Genomic DNA, 23,071 nt, shown 5'->3' with positions numbered 1-23,071 from the left:
ACGTCAGTGGGGCTGCTCACCAGGGTTTATCACAGATTAAAGTGGCTAAAGTGTCAGGACTTTACAGCTCCTAGGAGTACCTTATCAGCTATTATTTTGGCAGCAGGAGAGATGGAATAACTTCCTTTGCTGCTGCTGTCTGGGTTTCAGTATCTGTCTGCATCTGAAGTGTGTTTTGAGTTTATATGCACCACGCCTGTCTTTCTTCTTGTTATCAACTGTCAACTGTTGTTAAATGTTCCCTCTGTAAATGGACATAAACATAATTCCTGGCTGTCATTTAGCATGTCTTTGTCACATTTGTTCCTCTAAACTCTTCCTCCATGTTTTTCCCGTCTGTCTCTCTTCATGTTCTCCAGAATGTTTTTCTCTTCTCTCTCTTGTTGTCCACATGTTGTTTTTTTTTTGTCTCTGAACCTTCCCCTGCTCATTGATATAGGATCTGGTGATTTAAGGGAAGCTATGGCAGCAATGTGATGAGTGCACACATGGTGCTTCGTCAGGGGTGCAGCATGGCAATGCTTTGGTTGACTGTTGCCATAGCAGCAGTGTGGAATTGAAATGGGAGATACAGCTGGATACAGATGGAAATGTGGTTGAGCAAAGAGTATATCTCATTCTCTCATATTTTGAATGCTTAAAAAGATTGTCTTGATTAATTTAACTGTTTGTTTTCTGATCATATTACATTGGGTACAACGGTTAACAAATATGCCTTTTCAAAATATCACAAAGTCTTAAATAAATAGTTAATCATTTTATGGATAATGGTTATTTGCCTTCTTTCTGAGAGTTAAATGTTTGTGCACAGTGGGGGAAGTCAGGACGTGTTTAGCCTAGCATAGCATGGAGACACAGAAGCAGGGGAAACTGCTAGCCATGCTTTTTCCAAGATAAAAAACAAAAAAACCCCAAACATTTCTAAAGCAGGCTTATTGCTTGTTTACGTGACAAAACACTCCCATTTATTAGGTAATCTAATACAATCCATTACAACTGGTCTGCCATAATTTTTTTTCCTTTATGTTGTCATAAATGTGTTAATTCAGTGATATGTTTTAGCATTGAGGTCATAGATAGTGATGGTGTTGTACTGGAGTACATTATGTTCAGAGGTGTTTCAATTATGCCCCCCTCATGTATGTAAATGGGTATTTCAGTATAATGTGTCATAACTATGACCTTAGTAATAAGCATCATTGAATCTACACATTTCCAATAATGTCAACAAAAACTGAACATAATCGATAATAGATAAACTTCATAAAGGCAGAATTTATTGCCGAGCTGTTGTATTAAATTGCATTACATTGTACAGGGGTACCTAACAAAGTGGCCACTAAATAGAAATTTTCCCGTCATGTTTTGTAGCTTCTTGACCAACAACAACTCTATTCATCCACCCTTTACTTTAGAGTTTCCAGCTATACAATAACACTTATTGGTTTTGATAGAGGTCTTCGAACAGGCAAAACAAGTGACAATAAAAAGCAACAAGCAAAAAAGAAAATATGAAACTTTCCATCTTAAAGCATATGACATTTTAGCCCCATCCACAACATGGAGGCGGATCACATTGAATTATTTGTTAAGACAGAAGTGTCAAGGAAACAAAATTGTGGAAATTGGAGATGCAGTGGGTGGATTACAGGGGTTTTTTTTGGGAATCGTTAGTGTAAGTAATATTCATTTGAAATGGGGACTAAGGCCATTCTTATCAACATTTGCGTCAACAATGTGTCAATGCTATAATAATGATTTTTGTGCTCTGTTTGAATACAGAGATTCTGTGTTTCTGTGCTTTTCTCTCTAATTTATTGTAACATTTCTGAATATTTTGATCTGCAGAAATCAAGATGTACGGTGAGGGTCTGGCTTTATTTAAATGTCAGCCCTGCCTGTGTGGGCTGCCAGCGCTGTTGATTTTTGACATACTTTGTTACAGCTGTATGTGTGTTTCATGTGTAGCTGTGGTTGTGGGAGTTTGCCAAGTTTTTAAGTGTCTTAAGTTACTTTTTCTTGTTTTCTTGTGAGAGGTATCATTAAAATACAGGAAAAGTCTTGCGATAAAATGTCAGAATCCTTCCGACAATTACTTTTCCTGTGTGATTAAGTCTCCTTTGTGATCTCTTTGTTCACAACACGGCCGCCTTTTCCTCCCACAGACATAAAAAGAGGAGGCGAACCACTTCCCTACTGATGAGCAGCCAATAAATGCCCTCCAACCCATACTGTAGTTTCTCTCTTGACTCATGGCCAATTTGCCATGTGAGATAAATATGTAATATTTTCGATCTGGGTTTCTGCCCTGTCATACTCTCACTGGGTCGCTGAATGCCCACCTTAAGGGTTGATCCTTGAGTATTATTTGCCTCTTTTTTTCTTCTTCTACTAACAGTAATTTTGATGGAGAAGAACAATGTACCTATATTTCCAGCGAAGCCTAAAGGAAAATGGCATGTTCACTGAAAGATTTCAGAGAAGCTGAACAATGTGTTTCTGTTTGACTCATCATTAGAGATATTTGGTCCCATGTTTCCATGTATTTTTTTAATGATGGGCTGTAAGTACGAGGCTTGCATAGTTTATTTCTGTGCTTCTAGCTTTTGAAGTCACTTCAAAGGATTGTCTTTAGGTTGGGGGTGAAACAACAGCCCACTGCATTTTGGGTAGATGAGTTGATTTCTCTGAAGTGATTGCCAGATTAGGTAATTTTATTGGTCAAAATTCATCCTTCAGTGAAGTGTTATTAAAAGGATACTCCAGTGAGTCGGTGTTGCACTTCAATAAAGTTGGGGGACTCAGAAGAGACAGATTAATGGAAAAAAAAAAGTCTAAATTGAAGCAGCTTAGTTTGAGATATCTTGTCTGTTGTAAAAGTCAAACTTAAAGTACTACACACCTTTATTTTGCATCACAAACTGGGTGTGCGGGGTTATGAAAGTTGTTAATAATTTGCATTATGGGAATTGTAAGAAAATTGTATCTATTGTTTTTGAAGCTTGACCTATACTAAAAGTCAGGATGTCTCGGACTCTGCTGATTTTTACCCTTTTTATTAATCTGTCTCTTGAGTGTCCTCTGTCTACTGTATATTGAAGTGCAATACTAAATCACAGGAGTACTCTTTTAATAACGCTTCACTGAAGGATGACAACTCATTAGCATCTTTCATTACACCCCCCTCAAACCCAAAGTCTCAAGCCCAAACTGAGGTAACCCCAATGAAATCATCCTAGTTAATTTATGAAATTTGGTAAGTTCCTCCAGAGCTTTGGATAAAAAGAAATCTAATGTAAAGTATGAAAAAATGTAGTGCATCCAAGCTCAAAGATTGATATGTTCCATTTATAATTAATGAGCTTCACGATTATTTCATTGTATATTATTTATTATATTTTATTAGTTTATTAAAAGGCTCTTAATTCTGATTGGCCTGTGATGGATCCAGATAAGTCTTTTTCCACAATAACAGTTAAAATATCTGATTCTTGAAGATGTTAATTTGTAATCAGAATATGCAGTGACACCCCACGCCAAAAAAAGGTGTGATATGTAAACATACATTAAATAGAAACAGTACAATTATCATGCAGCAACTTTGGATAACAATGCATAACAATGCAACAAAATTGTTGCATTGTTATGGGATATTTGAATAACAACACCAACTGGGAAAATCTTGGTAAGGAAATTAAGTGAATAAAGCTTTTACCCCCTCAGTTACTACAATCAGCATGCCCTTGAGCAAAGCACTTAAATCAAGGCCGTTCTACTGTAACTGCTTAGATGACAACAGTAGTAGGAAACTCCCAAAGTGCACATGGATGATTTTTAAGCTTACTGTATATTGTCATATTGAATTATGTCTTACAGTGCAACAGAAAGCTGGGGAATTGTTACTGGAAATTGGATGTCTCTTCTATGTACAAAGAGGTAGATGAACAGTAACTCATTGTTAATTTCCCGTGTTGAGGCAAATGTAACTACATGGACTTTACTTAGCCTCAACAGTACATGTGGACTGAAGTGATAAGAAATTAAAGTGATATTTTCATAGGCTAAAATACGTAAATGTAATGGAGGTCAACTTAGGTTTGGTGTTATTAAATATATATATTTTTTAAAAACCTGCACACAAACAGTTTTTAAAATCATTTCCCAGCCCATATACAAAATGTCGTGTAAATATTATTCCTGGTTAGAGGTTGAGCAAAGAATTGAGTTACAACCACCCGTTGTCTTTAAAGAACTTATTTAACAAAAGAGAATAAACAGAGAAGTACTGAAACACATATACAGCTGGTCCAGAGACCTGCTGCCTAGGGCGGATTTGGGCGTCTGGCCCTGAGCAAAGGGATGCATCATCATTTACACAGTCTTAGTTTCTATGTTTTGGGGAACAGAGATAAAACACCAAAACAATCTCACAGCTCTGACCTAAACCCTAGTAAATGTGGACAGACTAACATAAGGAGTATAGGAGAGGAAAGGTTAAGGATAAAAAACACAATACATATATCTATAAGCCATAATGAGAATAGTAATAATAATAATAATAATATTAAAAGATCATACATAAAATATTAAATGTAAGGACACAATTTTCTGCCATAACACAAAGAATAAGTAAAAAAGTAGTGTGTCTGTATATATCAGTAGACAGGAATAGACACTGCGAAATAAGCAAGAATAGCTTGACAGTTGTAAATGGTTAAACTCCTATAACAATTTTTATATTGGAATTGGCAACATGCCCATTAATTCCAAACAAGGGGGCCAAAACTAGAAATGTATGTCCAGTACGTTTTTTGAAGTGACACACACCATAAATCAGATGACATAGTCATCTGAAATGTCCGGTTATAAATTTGTGCCTTATTATTTACACATTACAAATGTATAAAATGATCACCATAAATCAATAGTGAAATGAAGACTTATTGATCTGCTCCCTTTTAATAATAAGAACACTCTACGGAACAGCTGTAACATTGAAACTGTACTGATGATGCTGCAGCACAACCTGTTTAGTGGAGTGTGAGAGTCTCCTTTCATGTGGTCTGTCTAGAATTACTCAATCTCTTTATCCTCCCTGTTTTCTCCTTTTCTCTTCTCTTTGTCCTTTCAATTAAATTAATTTAGTTCGTTTCAAAGAGGTTTAGGGAGAATCCCTAAGTTGCCAGTTTTAAAACCAGCAAGTAGACTGCAAACCATAACACGTTAATAAAAATAATTAAAAGCAGGTGAAAAATCAGTAAAAAAAGTTTTAACATAGGGTTGTATTATCATTTTAAGGTTATTTTGCATTTCCTGCCTGTGCCATTCTGTCTTACAGCTTTCTCAGTGTTTTTGTCATGGCCTCTCCTGTTTCTTTCTTTCTCTCAGGACCTTTGTGTTTCACTCTGTCTTTTACCTCTCTGTGTGCTGCAGAGAAGAAATAATAATACATTTTATTTATAAGCGCTTTTGAAGTCACCAAGGGCACAAAACCATGTAATAGAGTTTATATGTGATAAAAGATGGAAGTGTCAGGAAACAGTAATGACAGATAAAATAATACAAAAATGATAATATATATATTACAAAGCACCAGCTAGGTGTGTAGGTATGGAGAAAACTGGATAAGTAGGGAGGTGCCAATCCATGGAGAGCTTTATAAAGAAGTACAATAAAGAAAAAGTGGTATTTAACTGGGAGCGAGTGCATTTGTTGAATGATAGGGGTGATGTGCTCCCAGGACCTTACGTGGCAGAGACCTCTTGCAGCCACATTCTGGAAATATTATTGCACTGAATGGGTACACTCAGGAGAAGGGCATTACAGTAGTCTAATTGGGATGTAATAAAGGCATGAATGAGAGTCTCTGTAAAAGAATGGGACAGAGAGGAGTGTAGTCTGGAGATGTTCTTCAGGTGAAAAAAAGGCAGTCTTGGTGTTTTTGAGATGTATTTCAAAACAAATGGTACAGTCTAACGTTACACCAAGATTTTTTACCTCAGCAACAGAGGATGTAAAAAAAAAGAAAAAAAAAGAAAAACGAGGTTGGACAGATTTAGGATGACTTGGTCCTCTTTGAGCATTTGAAGTAAATAAGTGGGTTGTGTTCCCTTGGACCACCAGGAGCTTTGTTTCATATGGATGAAGTCACAGAAAAGTCAGGTCATACTTTTCTCCAACCCTCCTGGGTGAGAGCTAGCCTTCACTTAAAGGCCAAATTGGATTCCTCAAGACTTGAGTCTCAGGAGCTCCTCCCTGATCTGTTTTGTCTTGAGTAAAGGAGGCTAAACTCTTGTCGAATGTCAGGTTACAGACTCCCAGTGTAGTGTCTTTATGTCAGATAGAAGAATTGAGCCTTGTATACTTCGCTGCAGAGAAAAATGTTTTAATTTGTCTGGTTTTTAAATATTTCTTTGATCTCCTTTTGTGCCTCTTACCTCTCTGTGCTGAATTTGGCTCTCTTTCAACAAGGTCAAAAACACATTTGTTGTTCTCTGCCTCCACATTCGCTTTTACCTTTCAACAACCTCTTGCAAGTGGTGGCATTACAAAGAGCTGAATAAAAAATTACAGAATTGCCCAAAAGTCGCACATAAAGAAAGATGTTTTGGTAAAAAATATACATGGAAAACTAAGGAAAGTGGTGTTGGCCGGTGGAGTGGTTCAGTTATATTGCCCAAAAAGTGCCTGGCCTTGTTTTTATCTTTGTGACCTTAAATTTTAACCAACATTAGTTAATCTAAGGATGACTTTCCCTGATACCAGTCATTTTTAAAAATCACTTCTATGTCCAATGAATGCATTATAATGACTTTGACTTTGATGAAAATGCATCCAATTTACATTTTTATAGTTCCTGACCTTTCAAAAGTTTGCGTGAAATTCTCTTGACAGCAGAATGAAAACAGAGTTAATGTCTCTCTCTCTCTCTCTCTCTCTCCCACACCACATTCAAGAGATTCACATTATGCATGTGTAGATAGAAGTTGGTGGCTGTGTTGGTGTGTTACATTGGAGCCTGTAATATGGAGGGCTTAGATGAGAGTACATTCGGTCAGTTGATTGTATGACAAAAACAGAGAAATAAGGGGAGGATGGCAACAGTAGACAAACAAATCTTCTAAAAAGTGAGACAAAGACGGAGAAAGTAAAAGTGAAAAGAGACCAGTATTTAGATTTATTCCAGAAATACATGTACTGTAAATCAAACGAAACTGCAGCATAATGTGTTCACTGAAAGAGCAGCTCGCAGTTGTAGCGAAGCCTCCAAGACACACAGAAATAAAAATGTATGGATTTAATGGAAAAAGATAGAGGGGTGTAATGCTAGGTAATTAGGTTGGATTCTTGGATGAAAGAAGGTATTACGCTGCCAGTGTTTTCCCTTCTGAAACGAATCAGACAGATTTACACACATGGTCTGCCTGGTGTCAGCCTGTTGACAATAAAACATCCAGCATGGAACGCCTCATCTGTCTCACCACAGCAAGACAGCCGCAATAACGGGGCTGTCATCATGCAAAGAGACACTGAGTGTAGCCAGCAAGCAGGCAGTTATGTTTTATCGGGATCTGTTTGTGTCATCATTTTTTTAAGCCTGTGCTACAAAATGTCAAAGCTTTAGATCTCATATTTAGATGTCATTCACAGTAAACAGGTATCAGTGCCGCATGTTCCTCGTTATTCTTTAGTCTTTGTTAAGATCCTTATTAGTTTCCACACAGTTGATGCTAGTTTTCCAGGGTTACACTGCTCCTTCTTGTTCCATTGCATCCTGCAATATTTCGAACTTACGCGTGTCAAAAAATGTCTTGTTTTGTAGATGCATTTTTGATGAACAGTAGTGATCAGTGCTAATCTCACTGTGAAGCACACTGCATTTCTTGTGACTACTTCATAATAAAAGTCACCTTTTGTTTTGCCAGTTAAGTGCTCTTAATGTGAAGCTGCACCAGTAGGAAATGTTCTGTTTGTACTAGCAGTAGCTTAATATAGAATTCTTTCCTGGGATGTCGCCACCGACACCCAATTCTTAATACTGCAAATGCAAGAGCTTTTGTTAGTAGGCTTGCTGGTAGATAGTGACTTAATGATAGAAATAGTCCTTGAAATGGCATCTACTGCCTGTCAATTAAGCTGGTCAGGAGGATCAGCTTTTTTGCTGCTATAATTTGAAGTTATTATAACAAATGAGGAATTCTGGGATGTCCTGTTGACCCAGTGTTCCCCTGGGATGTTACAGGTTTGAGCCCAGATTCTTTTCAGATGTCAGCCATTCTTCTATTTACCCATAGTGTTTCTCTCTGAGGTATAAAAGGCTGCTATAGAAAATGCTTCCATTTCCTATAATAAAACATAATACAGATTACATCTAATACAACTATTTAGAAACATCAAAATAATTATTATTAATAAGCATTATCTAGTTAACATTGGGATTAAAAACTGGTGCTAATTTATCTTCTTGAAGTGTACACTTACATAACATAGTCTGCTGCTGTGTGCACTTTTATTTGTCTACTCTGAATCTGGTTTGTAAGTCTATATATTAGCTTCCTATTGTGAAATGGTCATCAAAGGTAATAACTCTGTGCTAACCTGAGTATACAAAATGAAAATATATCTTGTACGCAGACACACACACAGAGGATTTTATTCATTGCCCTCCACGGTGTGTGGGGGGATAGAGGGAGAAAATGTAGCCGCCTGTGTCAGATGTTGGCTGTCTGGTTTATAAACACACCTACACACGCACACACACACACACACACACACACACACACACACACACACACACACACACACACACACACACACACACAGAACATGTGCACGGTGCCAACCTGCTCAGTAGGAGCGGTTAAGGGTTCAGCGTCTTGCTCAAGGACACTTCTCCTCTCTTTCTGGAGGAGCTCATAAACACCCTCGGGGATGTTTATTAACTCTATATCCGATTTGAAAAGGTGTGTTTAAACTTTCTGTGTGTATGTTCTTGTCCAGGCCGCAGGGTGCTCGCATGGTGTCCAAAAACACGGGTGAGCAGTTCTCCAGCACCACCGTCAGCGAGGCCTCCACTGCCATCACCTCCTCCACTGTGGACACCACCCCAGCCTCCAAGGTTAGTCTGTGTTTGTGTGTGTGTGTGTGTGTGTGTGTGTGGTTTAGTGTAATTTACCTGTGGTTGTATCTAAATGTCATCATAGCAGGCTTAGGACAGTTATGTTTACTGTTGATGATCCTGTTGGGGGAATGTTCCGGCGGATGTGTGTTTGTCGGTATGCGCTTCTACGATGTGTGATTATGTGCATTTAGAAAATTAAGTCAATGTCAGCACAGTGCATTGTAGCATTGTGTTTGGTTTACTTTCAAAGCACTGTATCCATCTTGCCTAAAAGCCTAGATTTCTTCTTGCAAATCAATATTTAATTTAGTTTCAATTTGATTTACAAACAAACAAAACAGTGTTGCTTGCTAGTTTCCTTTTTATACTTTCAGTTTATTCTGGTGTGTTTTTTAGAAAATTCCAGAGTGTGAGCCTAATTTGAATGAATGGAATTCAATTCTACAGTATAATGCTATTAGAAATAGTTTTCTGTAACTGCACCTTTCAATCATTGCCATATGATCGTGTCTTTTTCCAGTCCACTACTTTGCCGGCATTTATCCCAATCACTCGCCACAATGTCCCATAGTTGTTGCTCTACACCAGGGGTCAGCAAATAAGTCTGCCATTGGGCCAAATTTTTTTCAAGTCATTAGATTGCGGGCCAGAATATAGTCAATTTATCTATATAAGAATCCATCATTAACTGTGTACCTGTTTAGCTCAGTCAGTAGTGCATAGGACTCCTGTTTGAAGGGTTGTGTGTTCAATCCACACTTGCTGCTAGTATTATTTTTCTCCCTTTCAACAAGAGATCGTTTTACTTGTTCACAATTATGCATGTGCAGGTGTGTTTGCCTCCTGGCAATTGGTCCACATCAACCTATGGATGCTTATTTTCATGTCTCCAATATCTCCAGGCAGAGGAAATTCCTGCGTTTCTCAGGGGAATCTGATCTCACGTTTACTGATGGCTTTTAAAGCAGGCCTGAGACTCACTCTTTTGAATTTCCTTAAGAACTTTTAAAATTAAAAGCTTTCAATTAAACACGACATAAAGAACTGCTGCAAAGACATTCTGGCTCTTTTATTTTGTAGGCACAATCACTTAAGAGGAAGTGATTATGTAAGTAACTTGGCTGAGAGCTGTTTAAGCACCAGCCGCTATAATGTTGGTGGGCCGTGGGCCGCCTATTGCCGACCACTGCTCTACACTGAAGAACCCAAGTTAGTGACTGTGAGTGCAGAACAAGTTCTTCGACCTCCAAGCAGGATTGCAAAGATTAGAGCTATATCTGTGTCTAGAGAGTAATAAAAGACAGTCACAGCAAAAGCTGTTGTGCTACATATAAAGATTTGAGTTATAGGTCAAACATGTTGTAGCAGGATTTAAAAAGACAGAAGAGAACAGAGGAAAGAGAGAAAATGACAGCGGCAAAATGGACTTTGCTTTGATAATCAGTTCTCATATCTCACATTTTTTCACATCACATCACAGATTTGTGCACATCTACTCTATAATTCAACTCAAACACATACGAATATCAACTGATAGTGATGTCAGAAAGACGTGTGAAGAGTAGCAATAAAACAAGACAGTGAAATTTGTTTTAGAGCCTTGAGCCAGACTCAGGGGGAAAAAACTTTTTTTTTCTTTTCCCTTTGATTGTGGTTGTCCTTCAAGCTGTCATTGGCTCAGGCAATGTGCTTTTACTGCCAAAATGATGGAATTTGTCAAAGCGATTTAGCATTGCTTATGCCAATTCCAGTTCGAGCTACCAAATGTAGATCTCTTGTAGGTTACATTTTTAGTGATGATTCTTGTTATAAAATTTTCTCCACCTTTCCATGACTACACTTTTCTTTCTTTCAGTCTATATCTTACACTCACTCTCACACACGCACATACATAGCTCCATAGTGGCGTGAAATCTCATCCTGCCCTATCAACAGGTGCCGTAGGACTAAGATTGAACATGTGTCATCGGGTGCGGTACAGAGATGACAGGGCATCCATCACGACAGCCCATTGCAGTTTTCACACCCCCTGTTTTCCTGGCATACAGCCCTCCCAGGTGCTCTGGCTCATCACCCCTGCCATTGAACAGCAGGAAAACAGTGTAGAAGCCTAGTTCTGACATGAAAACTCTTAACAAACGAATCTTGTTTCAGAGGAAAGATGAGTCATTCGTGTCCCCCATACCGCCATCAAGAAATGAATCCATATTTTGAATAAGTCACATCCATTCCACCAATCCCAAAAACATCAGAGAGGGAGCGCAGGGACAGATATTATCCCATTTGTCCCACGAGTTGTTTGTCACAATTCTCCTGAATCTTCCTTGAGCACTTGTGTTCTCTGTCGCTGGAATGCGTTTTTAGTGGTGTTGTGTTCATAACCACTTTGCACAACTTCTTTGGGATTTATCAGTCAGTGTCATTTAGGAATTCCTGTCGTATCTCAGTTTACTTTAATGAATTTATGCAAATTCATGTGCCCTGTCAGTTCCCTGAATAACTACCACTCCTCTTTATCTTTTAGTGCCACTTGAGTATGAAAACCAACACATACCACAACAAATTATTTGCCTGTTTCGTTGGTTGCCGATGGTTAAAGAAAAGGTTTGTCACTTAATGGTCTCTGGTTTTAGTTCCTGTATTACCTGGAAAAAAGAGTGACTGACCCTTAATTACTGCCTACCTCCTAATGCAGAAATGCACTTCAGTTTGCACACATTCTTTTAACTGTAATCCTTTAGGTGATTTTGCTCTTTTCGCTAACAGCAAGCTTTAGATTCACACAGTTAAACATGTTAGTAGAAAGTTGGTGTAGATCAACAGTAGGAGACTACTTGTGCTGAGCAGCTCACATTTGAAAATCCATTGCTTAAGGGATATTACTTTGTTCATCACTTTCTGTTCCTGACCCCAACCTTGAAATTCTTGAATTAAGTTTTTTTTTTAAGCCACGCTATTACACGCTACAGTTTCCATTCACATGTTTTTTTGTGTAATGCGCATTTTCAGTTTGTGCTTAAAAAAGAGTGGAAGTGCAAAAGTTGAAATACCGCAAAAAAAAATGTATTCTCGGCTGAGGTGGAAAAATTAGCATATTGACAAAAGTAAATGCAGCAAAGTGCAGTGGAAACGGGTAAATCATAATGTACAGAACGTTACTTAAACATCCACTCTATTTTCTGCTCCACTGGAGAGATGAAAAGTGGCAGCAGAAAAAAACATATCTGTGTGGAGCAATGAGGAGACCATAACCTTTCTCAAAATAATACACAAAACAAACATAAATGCCATATTTCCATGTTGTTTTTTCTAAATCGTGTTTGTTTGTTTGAGATTTGAGTGATGCTGTCTTAATTATGTAATTTCATTGTGCTCTCTTCTTCTGCCATGGTTTAATAGCCCCTGTCTGGAAAAATTAGCACTAGCAGCTGTTTATCTCGATGCGCTCGACTTCCATAATGGTTGTGGAAGGAAATTTCGAGACGCATTTATTTGTGTTTTGTTTTGCTGATTTTTCTGGAAATCTGTAATCTAAAATCTGTGCTAAATTTGGATGGAAGCTTGGCTATTGACATCTTTTAAATCATTTGTTTTATCAGACTAACAGTTGAAAAACCTAAAGACATTCAACTTACAGTGATGTGAAATGGAGAAGAGCAGTTAATATTCTCATTTGAGAAGCTGCAACTAAATAATGTGAATCAGTGATCAAATTCTGTCAGTTCTGTCATTTGTGTAATCACTGAACTGCCTAATCATTTCAGCACTAAAAGTAACCCAGACTGACTCGTGAGCTGCCGTGTTCAGCTACACTCAGCTGCTGTTTAAGGGGACCTCTTATGCTCATTTCCAGCTCTATATTTTATCAGCTTTTTTCTAAGAAGTCAGCCACAGATGGAGTGGATGTGCTAGAAGACAATTCAGCAGAACAGTATCTGCAAATGACTTTAAAATGCTTCCACAGTTAATATTTAAGTTAATATTCACCTCGCTTTGCTCGCGCAAGTTTGACCCCTGGACATTTTGAGTGTTCACACACAACGCCATGAGTGAATAAACACAACCTGCGAATACAGCTATATGAACCCAAAGTAAACCTTTTGCTGTGATTTAATACACTACAATATGATGCTGATTTCTTAGACATATGAATTCATGCTTTGTCAGGTCTGTCAGCAAGTCTGCAGGACAACAACTTTCAAAATGTTTGTTTTCTGAATGTAGTTCGGATGGAGTTGGGCTATGCTAACTTGTTCACAGTAAAGTACAATAGCTGGAATAAAGTTGACACATATTTTGTGAACTCACCAGGTAGTTCAACTTCCTCGCTTTCCTTTCTCCAAGTAATGTCCAGTTTTGTCCGCTTTTTATATAAATATAAAGTAGTAGTCCAGTAGAACTCCAACGCCAACAACAACAGTGGAACGGGATGTGCACGGAAGCTAGCTGCCGAGAAGCGCAAGTGAAGTTAAGTCAATCAGTAATCAGTAATCCCAAAAACTAAAGTAAACCGCTAATTTCATAAAAGCAGTTAACTCTGACCTCGTCCTGCGAGTAAACGGCATAGTTGTCAGAGCATAATCCAGTCCGACTACGGGTGTTTATTTGTCCAAAAGCTGCAGCGCTGCTCCCCGTACACTTCCCCATTCTTTAGGAGCTCTCCGTCGGCCAGCGGATTGTCATTACACCGCTTGCCAGGTCCTCTGCAAACAACGCTCTGATTTTCGCTGGTGACGTTTGGACATTTCTCACCCAAACTGAAAAAATTGAACTCACGTGAATCAGCGAATGTCGCGACAAATGCCTCTTTCAGAGCGAATTCACAGGAATTCGCGTCTTTGCATTGACTTTGTACGTAATCAAGCCGCCCAAAACGCTGGATTCGCTTTCACACCTTAGTTGTTGAGTAAAATTTATTCGGTCTTTTGACTTATTAGAACACTGAAAGTGCTTTTTTTTTTGCTATTTTCAGCTGATTAATTTCGGTTGCTGAACATTTGGTTCATCCCTAATTTCAGGTAGTTCTTATCACGCTGTTCAAGTGTTCATTTGGTTTTAATTAGTTCTTTGATGCTGTAAAAAGGTTGTTTCACGTCATAAAAAGGGGGTTTTTAGCAGAGCCCTGCTTGCGCTTGAATTGGCCTAGTGTAAGGGTGGACCTTGATGCTGTGGCTCCACCCCAATCACTACTGCGCAGACTCGCCATGATGTCACCAGCACAAGAGAGCAACACCTGTATCAAGGATATTTTGGATTAAATTTTTTACAGTGGGAGGAAATGGAGATGCATCATCCATCTTTATATACAGTCTATAACATCACCTCATCCTCTTGCTGGTGTGCTTGACAGCATATGACAAATGGGAAATTAGGTTGGAAAAACGAGTGTTCTCGGGACCATTGGAGGTAGTAGATATGATTGGACTGGCTGATCTGCTACCTAACTAGCTAACAGGAATTTGTTAGTAGAAGGACCGAAAGTACAAGAAAAAACTGGAAACTTAGAATTCAGAGAAGTCTGAAGCCTTAACCTTTTGCTCACATTTGCTTTTACATATGTTATTTTAAATTTTGGCCACGTTTAGTGTGAACATCTAACATGATGTATGTGATAAAAAATAAAGAAAAGCATAATGGGCCTCCTCTAACCGATGATCAAATCCACTTGAAGAGATTGGGAATAAGGTGTTTAGTGTAAGTAGACCTCAACCAGATTTCTAAAGGGAGGGGGAAGCACTACTCTTTAATTACCTCACTCTCCCAGATAATTCCTGTCTGGCTGGGGATTTGAGCCGGCAACCTCCAGGTCTTTCAACTGAGCTCTCTAGGCTTTTAGGTTGTCTGATTGTGTGCCATTAATGTAACAAATAGCTGCTCAGAACCCTGGGTCACTCACCTACAAGACAGAGTGCTACTTTGCAGCAGGGACTGCAGCCTTTTCCACGGCCTAAAAATAGACCACCGCAACACACACACACACACACACACACACACACACTCTTATTTGCAGACATGCATGTATACAGACAGAGACAAACATAGTAAACATGTACGGACATATACATATTCTATGTTTACAGATGAGGGACTCCAATGTGACAGTAGTGGAGATGCATCATGCTTGGCCAACCAGCTTTCCACTAATTAGCCAGTGTGTTTGCTGTTTTCCATTTGTGGATGCCTCCCAGTGCTGCTGCCAGTCCATATACACACATGCATGCAGCCGTCACACCATATCTTTTATTATAATATAAATGTGACAAAGGTGGCAGGGTATTTGTGTGTGTGTGTGTGTGTGTGTGTGTGTGTGCTATGCCAGGGGGAGTAGTCTTTCTTCGAGTTTTCAGAAGAGAGGATGCTGTAATGAGATTTCATGAATATGTGCACAGTGTATAACTATGTTTGCTGGTTTATACAGCAGGCACGTACACACAAACACAATAATAATGCTAGAATGTCATGGTTTTCTGAGAGCGACACAGACAGCACCCATGCATTTCTTTTATGTGTGTAATGAAAGATGAATTGACGTCAATGCCTCAGATGCTGTACATTTATACAGTTGGCTGAATTATAGCTTAATGGGGTGGAACAGTAGTGCATATTACCAGAGTTTAACACTGCTAATAGACCTCAGCTCGGCAGGTTAAGTCACACTGCTCAGACGGTTTCTTACAATATAATTTCACTTTTTTTTGGTATTGACTTAACTGATGTTTTTTTTTACCTTATTCATTATTTTCTGACATTTTGTAGAATGAACAATTACTTGGTTAATCCAAATAAAAATAAAAATCTGCAGATTAATCTATGATAAAATAATTGTTAGTTCTGGCCCTAGTGTCTCCCCTAGAAGATGGGGCAGAGATGTTGGTGTCACTAGTGGAAAACAAATGGTTTACACGGAATCAAATATTCTATTTCCAGGTCTATTTTTCATTGTGCCATCTGTGCCAGCTGAAAAACTTAAAATGTTAAATTCAACACTTTTCAGCAGAGATGTAGTGTGAGTCCATCTGTATGCACATAGCTGTCCAAGTTTTTGTGTGGAGCTTTTCAGTTAGACTATAAATGAAGCACTGTCACATAAGTTCAAATCCACCAACTGGCTTAGGCCTTTCATAAAGCCTTTATTATTTCAGTTTTTATTGTGCTTACATGGTACATTCACTAAATAAATGTGTGCTTTATACATACACAAATCATACAATCCACAGAGAGAAACAGGGGGGGGGGTCACCATCATCAAATTTTGCCTGGGAGTGAGCTAGTAGTTCAATCCAGCCCTTCTCTCACCCAGTGTGTGCTGTGATCTCTCCTGTGACCCAGCACATGATAAGCAGGCGTTCTGACATTGGCTGAAATGCTTGAACATAGAGCTTAACAGCATCTCTGAGAACTTCAATGAAACCCAAGCATAAATATTGCAGTGGCAGAAAAAATACAGGTAAATCTTGAGCGCAACTTAAAATGAGTGAGGATGCAAAGATTAGTATTTAGTATTAGTATTTTAGGACACTTGAACATATGCTGGCTATTTTGGGGACTGCCTGTTTCTATCATGATTGTTTACTTTTTTATGCAGAAAAAGTCACCTTATCTGCAATGCTGAACTTTCAGCATACATACTTAGACACATTCACAGCAGCCCGCAGTCTGTTACTGCTGACACGGAAAACAATTTGGAGTTATTGCCTCGCTGTCTTTGATGTTGGCCGTTCAGTGTCACTGCACAGGCTTTCCAGCCAGTGTCTGTCTGGCAGTCAAACCAGTGAGCTGCAGGTCACAAGTCCATTTTTCTAACCTCCAACCTGATAGTCTATAGAGGCTTTGTCAATGTCTGAAAAATCACATGGCAACCATGGCTGACACAGTAACAGAGATCCAGTGGAGAATTGGCTGTGCTCAAATAATGGCTGTAATTATGTCGCAACTGGGGCAGAAAAAGAGAGGTACCCAAGAAAAAAAAGAGTGATCATGGTGAGGGTGAAAGTCCATTCAGTAATGTTGTAAGTAAGACTGACTGGTCTGATGAGGGACAGACAGCCTGCCTCTAAATATAAATTACTTGCTTTTGGTCCCAGCCTTATTAACCACAGTTCTGCTCTTGTTAAAACCTTAGAGATTATCTTTGGTGCTCTCTGGAAGTTAAATAACCAAGCTAATAATGCAAATGGTAATGTTGAGATCCAACAATTGGCCACATAGCTTTGTTGCTGAGCAAATTAGATGTATAAAAACTGAGCACATTTGTAGCTAATTAGTTAAGAAGCTGACAAGAGATAACGGCTGATTGATAAGTAACAAAATAATAATCTCGCAGATAGTCACCTGTACATGCAGATGGGGTGACAAATTAAAAGAAAAACCAACATAGTGTCTAGTGTCTTCTTACATCTCATGAAAGCCTGCTATACTTGTCTGTGTGTGTTTCAGGGCTCCCGGTCCAGTGGCAAGGTGCACAGCTTTGGGAAGAGAGAGCAGGCCATTAAAAGGAATCCCAATGTCCCTGCGGTGGTCCGAGGATGGCTGTACAAACAGGTCAGGACACCAGACTGAAACACACTCATTCTGTTGTGCATACAAATCAAGACTGCTGTTGCTGACAGACAACATTTTGACTGATTTTGGTTTTTGACATTAACTCTAATAATTTACTGGACTGCCATATTTCAAAACTAAGAGTCTGAATAACAGCATTGCATTTACAAAATGCTTTGTAAACAGCATTTTCTGTTTACTGAAATAAGGTAGGTTATATGCATAATCAAATTTAGAGATGTCATGTGGGCCTACCACCCACATAGCAAGGTGTAGTGATCTGGTGTGTTGCGTGTTGGACAGCGGGCAAAAACAGGTTGAAGCCTTGTTGAACTTGACTCCTGGCTATGTATACTTGCTCTTGGGAAGTGTCACATCTAATGTGGAAGAAGCAAAAGCTACTCACATCACCAGCTTTATAACGAAACTCGTCACTTTTGGCTTCCCGCCTTTTGTTAATTTGGACAAAGATAACCAACAATTAGAAAACCGTATCAACATGACAGATTAAGGTTTTAGGTTCAAACAGGAGGGAAACTCTTTTTTGCTTTTTTATTTCACCAGTAGTCTTTACTGCTTTCCTGGGGAGTTCTGGGTACATTTACTAAAAACAAACAGCTAAATAATAAACATTATAATGTAAAGTGTTGCCTTCATTAATTGAGCAAGGGCTGTCTAACCATCATTTTCTTTTTTAGGTTTGATGACACAAACTGTCAAAATAAATCAAATAACAGTTCTATATATTATCAGAAAATAATGTAGAATCCCCATCACAACTTCTGAAAGCCCTTGTTTTGTCTGACCAGCAGTCTGAAACCCAAAGATATTGGTAATAGTGGAACAATCCTCACATTTCAGAAGCTGGAACAAGAGAACAATGATTTAAAAGGTACATACATTTAAATCAATACAAGCATATAAAACTTGAACTAAACTTAAAAGCATTTAAATGAATAGGACAGTTCTTCAAATACCTGTATGAACACATTTATTGAAATACTGTCTTATTTAGAATATTCGTAAGCAACAAAGCTGAAACAACTCATTATTACCATAAAATGTTAATAGATTGTTCAGAATATACACTGCTCAAAAAAATAAAGGGAACACTAAAATAACACATCCTAGATCTGAATGAATGAAATAATCTCATTAAATACTCCTTTCTTTACATAGTTGTATGTGCTGACAACAAAATCACACAGAAATTATCAATGGAAATCAAATCTATCAACCCATGGAGGTCTAGATTTGGAGTCACACTCAAAATCAAAATGGAAAACCACACTACAGGCCGATCCAACTTTGATGTAATGTCCTTAAAACAAGTCAAAATGAGGCTCAGTAGTGTGTGTGGCCCCCCAAAGAAATGCCACCCCACACCATTACTGACCCAAACCGGTCATGCTGGAGGATGTTGCAGGCAGCAGAACGTTCTCCACGGCGTCTCCAGACTCTGTCACGTCTGTCACATGTGCTCAGTGTGAACCTGTTTTCATCTGTGAAGAGCACAGGGCGCCAGTGGCGAATTTGCCAGTCTTGATGTTCTCTGGCAAATGCCAAACGTCCTGCACGGTGTTGGGCTGTATTCACAACCCCCACCTGTGGACGTCAGGCCCTCATACCACCCTCATGGAGTCTTTTTCTGACCGTTTGAGCAGACACATGCACATTTGTAGCCTGCTGGAGGTCATTTTGCAGGGCTCTGGCAGTGCTCCTCCTGCTCCTCCTTGCACAAAGGCGGAGGTAGCGGTCCTGCTGCTGGGTTGTTGCCCTCCTACGGCCTCCTCCACGTCTCCTGATGTACTGGCCTGTCTCCTGGTAGCGCCTCCATGCTCTGGACACTACGCTGACAGACACAGCAAACCTTCTTGCCACAGCTCGCGTTGGTGTGCCATCCTGGATGAGCTGCACTACCTGAGCCACTTGTGTGGGTTGTAGACGCCGTTTCATGCTACCACTGGAGTGAAAGCACCGCCAGCATTCAAAAGTGACCAAAACATAAGCCAGGAAGCATAGGAACTGAGAAGTGGTCTGTGGTCACCACCTGCAGAACCACTCCTTTATTGGGGGTGTCTTGCTAATCGCCTATAATTGTCTATTCCATTTGCACAACAGCATGTGAAATTGATTGTCAATCAGTGTTGCTTCCTAAGTGGACAGTTTGATTTCACAGGAGTGTGATTGATTAGGAGTTACGCTGTGTTGTTTAAGTGTTCCCTTTATTTTTTTGAGCAGTGTATATACGTTCCTGATTGACAGCCTGTTCGTGTCTCTTTAACACGCTACATGGATGAGTTCCAGCTTCAGCCTGCATGGTCCTGTAACATTTCTTCCGGTGGCCTGGTTTTATTTTTTCTTGATTCAAGTTTTTTTGCTTTGACAATATAGAGCACCCGCTGTTGATCATAGACATGCTATTACTGTACTGTATTTGTATAGTTATACTTAAAATATCTGTAGTTGGCATCGTCCCACTGGAAAGGGCTTGGCCCTCAGTACAAGACAAACAGTGAGTGATGTTACTGCAAAGCAATTATATTTTAATGACCACACACAGAGGCACGTACACACAAATACACACAGGCACAGGCAGGAATGCATAGCCACAGATGCGCATATGAACTTAGTCTATGCAGTGCAATCAAATTTTAATTTAAAAAAATCTTTTAAATGCTGGCAAGGGCACACATTTATAGGCACAACCACATGCACATAAATATACACATATACATGCTCATACATTCTTAGCCAAAGGAGAAGCATATATTTGTGCTTGGGTTGATTTCATCCCTTCTGGATCTCCTCTTCTCTTCAAACAGCACCATTTTCAGCCAGAGAACATAAAAGACAAAACGGGCAGTAAAGCAGCCGTGGCAGGCCCAGCGAGCCAGTGAACAAGGACAAATGATCTCTCCCTTCCTCCCTTTCTCTCCAGTTCACTCTCTTTATCTCTGCTCATGTCCACCTCACTTTTCCTTTCATTACTTGTTTCCTGACTGTATCCGCTCTCCCTCGCTACTTTTTTCTATCTCTAACGCTCCCTTCATTTTCTCATCCCCCATCCCCCCTCTCTTCCTATTTAAGATATCTTGTCTATGCATTCTTGTTATCTCCAACGATCTGTGCTACTTTCTGTCTTATTATCTTTTCATTCATTACTTACACTCTTTATCCCTCTATCTCTCTGCAGGACAGTTCTGGGATGCGTCTTTGGAAGAGGAAGTGGTTCGTCTTGGCTGATTTCTGTCTGTTCTACTACAAAGGTGAGTCGTTGTTCAAGAAAAAGGTTTATCTTTGTCGACTGGACATAGCACGTGGACAAAATGATTAAAATTCCCACTCGCTACCTGTTCCGCCTCCTGCCTCTTCGTGTTTTCCACTCCCCCACAATCATACATTCAGGCAAGGACAAAATTACAGAAGCACTTTAAAATAGAATACAATTCAAAAGACCAACTCCTCCACAGTCTTTTAAAATTACCATAGCGTTGAATAAACACCTTTCAGAAAGTCTCAATAAAACCTGAATGTTATAAGCTTCACACATGTAGGATCTTTTGAATGGCTATTGTATTGGACTGCATAATGGTCTATGGGTGTCTCACTGGTGTTGTTTGAAAAATAAATCGCCTAAGATTTTGCTACCAAGAAAAAGTGGAATTCACTGTTGAGTAATCTTAGTTATTAGCACATATCTATCCAAACCTTGGCTTCAACAATGTTTTTTTGTTTTTTTGAGGAAAAATCCCAAATCCCTATGCTTCTGTGGTAGTGTGTCTTTATTCCCGATCATTTCTTTTTGCCGACTTAAGGCATTGTGGGAATTATGCTTCATAAATTCCAAGAAGACTATTCAGTGTGAATATTAAATCTTGACCTTGAGCATAGTAAATAGACAAAATGTGCTCACTGTTTGAAAGCACCTTTAATGTTAAAGTTGAGGTCCTCACTTTGAACGATCTCCACCAGCATCAAAAACTTGCCTGAGAAAACTAGAAACAAAATCACACATACCTTTTTATTTCTTTTCTTTTCTTGTCTTTAAATTGATGGAAATACACATCACCAAAGGAGGAAAAAATAAATATGTATAATGGAAATATGACAGCTTTCAAGCAAAAAGGTTTGGACGAATTTCAGAAGTTTGAATTAGACTCTGGTGATGGTAGATTTGAAGTAAACTGCAGCTGACAAAGGAGCGGGTGATTCAATCTCAGCGAGCATTAATCTGATCTTTCTCGGTGGGTTACAGCTCAAACGCGTGGAAATATATGGGGACACACACACACACACACACACACACACACACACACACACACACAGCTGCATCCCTCCCTCACCATTAGTTTCCATCCTCCGGCTGTCTTGATCTGCCTCTCCACGCCTTTCTTTTTCATCTCCATATTCTTAACCCAACCTTTTTGGACACCTCGTCATCTGCCTCCTCGCCTTGACAGGAGGATAAAATCAATTCTCTGTTGTTTCTTTTTCTCTCTTTTCTCTCTCTTGTCTTTCTCTCTCAGTTCAAAGGTTTCTCCTCTCAACATGTGAACACTTGATCTGTCTCCAGCATCACTTATCCCTCCTCCCTTCATCTCTTGTTTTTACACAAATAACCAAACCTCCTCTCGTTGTCTTCGCTTTTTTTCTTATTACATTGGTTTTTTGATGGTTTCTGTCAGGGCTGTAGAGGTCATGTCCTTGTTAGTTTTTCTGGGAATTGTAAAAGCCTGGTGTTAACATTTTAAAATTATAAACTTCCACATTGTATATTAAAGGATGATTTCAGTAGTTGTAGACAAAACCTTAGCCAGAAATACAAACAAGAAACCAAAAAAAATAAGACAGGAAGGTTGGCAGGCAGAACTGTTAACTGAATTTATACAATTAGAGCTGAAGCATTTTGCGTATTACAGTTTTTCTCACTCGCTTTGGTACATTTCTCAAATCATCCTTAACATTTGCAAAACAGTAAGTGCATTTCTCAAAACATATCGTACAAACAGCACAACACAGTGGTTTACCTGCAAAAGCCTGCAACTTGCTCAAAATCCTTAGTCTGTCTCAAAAGTAAATATTTCTGTCAGTGATCAGATCAAAACAGTTCTTGTGTAATTGTTTACGAACAACATAGTCAAAATGTTTAGCCATGTTATAAATATAACAGTGTACTCTGTAAGTGTTTTCTGATGTAAACTATGGCCAACATTTTGATGGCAATGATTGAGAATGCACAAGGTTGCACTTTTTCAATAAGGCATATCAATTTCAACAGTAAAAAGTAAAGTAACACATTGCTAACAAGAGATTGTACAGGATTCACAGTTACCCTTTTACTGTTTGTTCTGTAATTTGTTGACAGAGCATGTCATTGCAGAAAAGAAAGGCCTTGAATGTTTTACA

The 23,071-nt window shown here is 39.0% G+C and overlaps 1 protein-coding gene across 1 annotated transcript in view; it reads left to right on the top strand.

Moving 5' to 3' along the window:
- Positions 1 to 23,071, top strand: part of LOC119894218 (pleckstrin homology domain-containing family A member 7-like) — a 141,563-nt gene that overhangs the window by 83,996 nt on the left and 34,496 nt on the right. Inside the window, 3 exon segments of the mRNA XM_038706836.1 lie at positions 9,001 to 9,118; positions 17,558 to 17,662; positions 20,859 to 20,931. Of these exon segments, the coding sequence (XP_038562764.1) occupies positions 9,001 to 9,118; positions 17,558 to 17,662; positions 20,859 to 20,931 (296 nt within the window).

Source organism: Micropterus salmoides, unplaced genomic scaffold (assembly GCF_014851395.1).
Source record: "Micropterus salmoides isolate LMB-PRFRI ecotype aquatic unplaced genomic scaffold, ASM1485139v1 Ms_hic_scaffold_8, whole genome shotgun sequence".
Classification (NCBI taxonomy): Eukaryota; Metazoa; Chordata; class Actinopteri; order Centrarchiformes; family Centrarchidae; genus Micropterus; species Micropterus salmoides.
The sequence above is the reverse complement of the archived record's forward strand: the minus strand, read 5'-3'. Positions and strand labels throughout refer to the sequence as shown.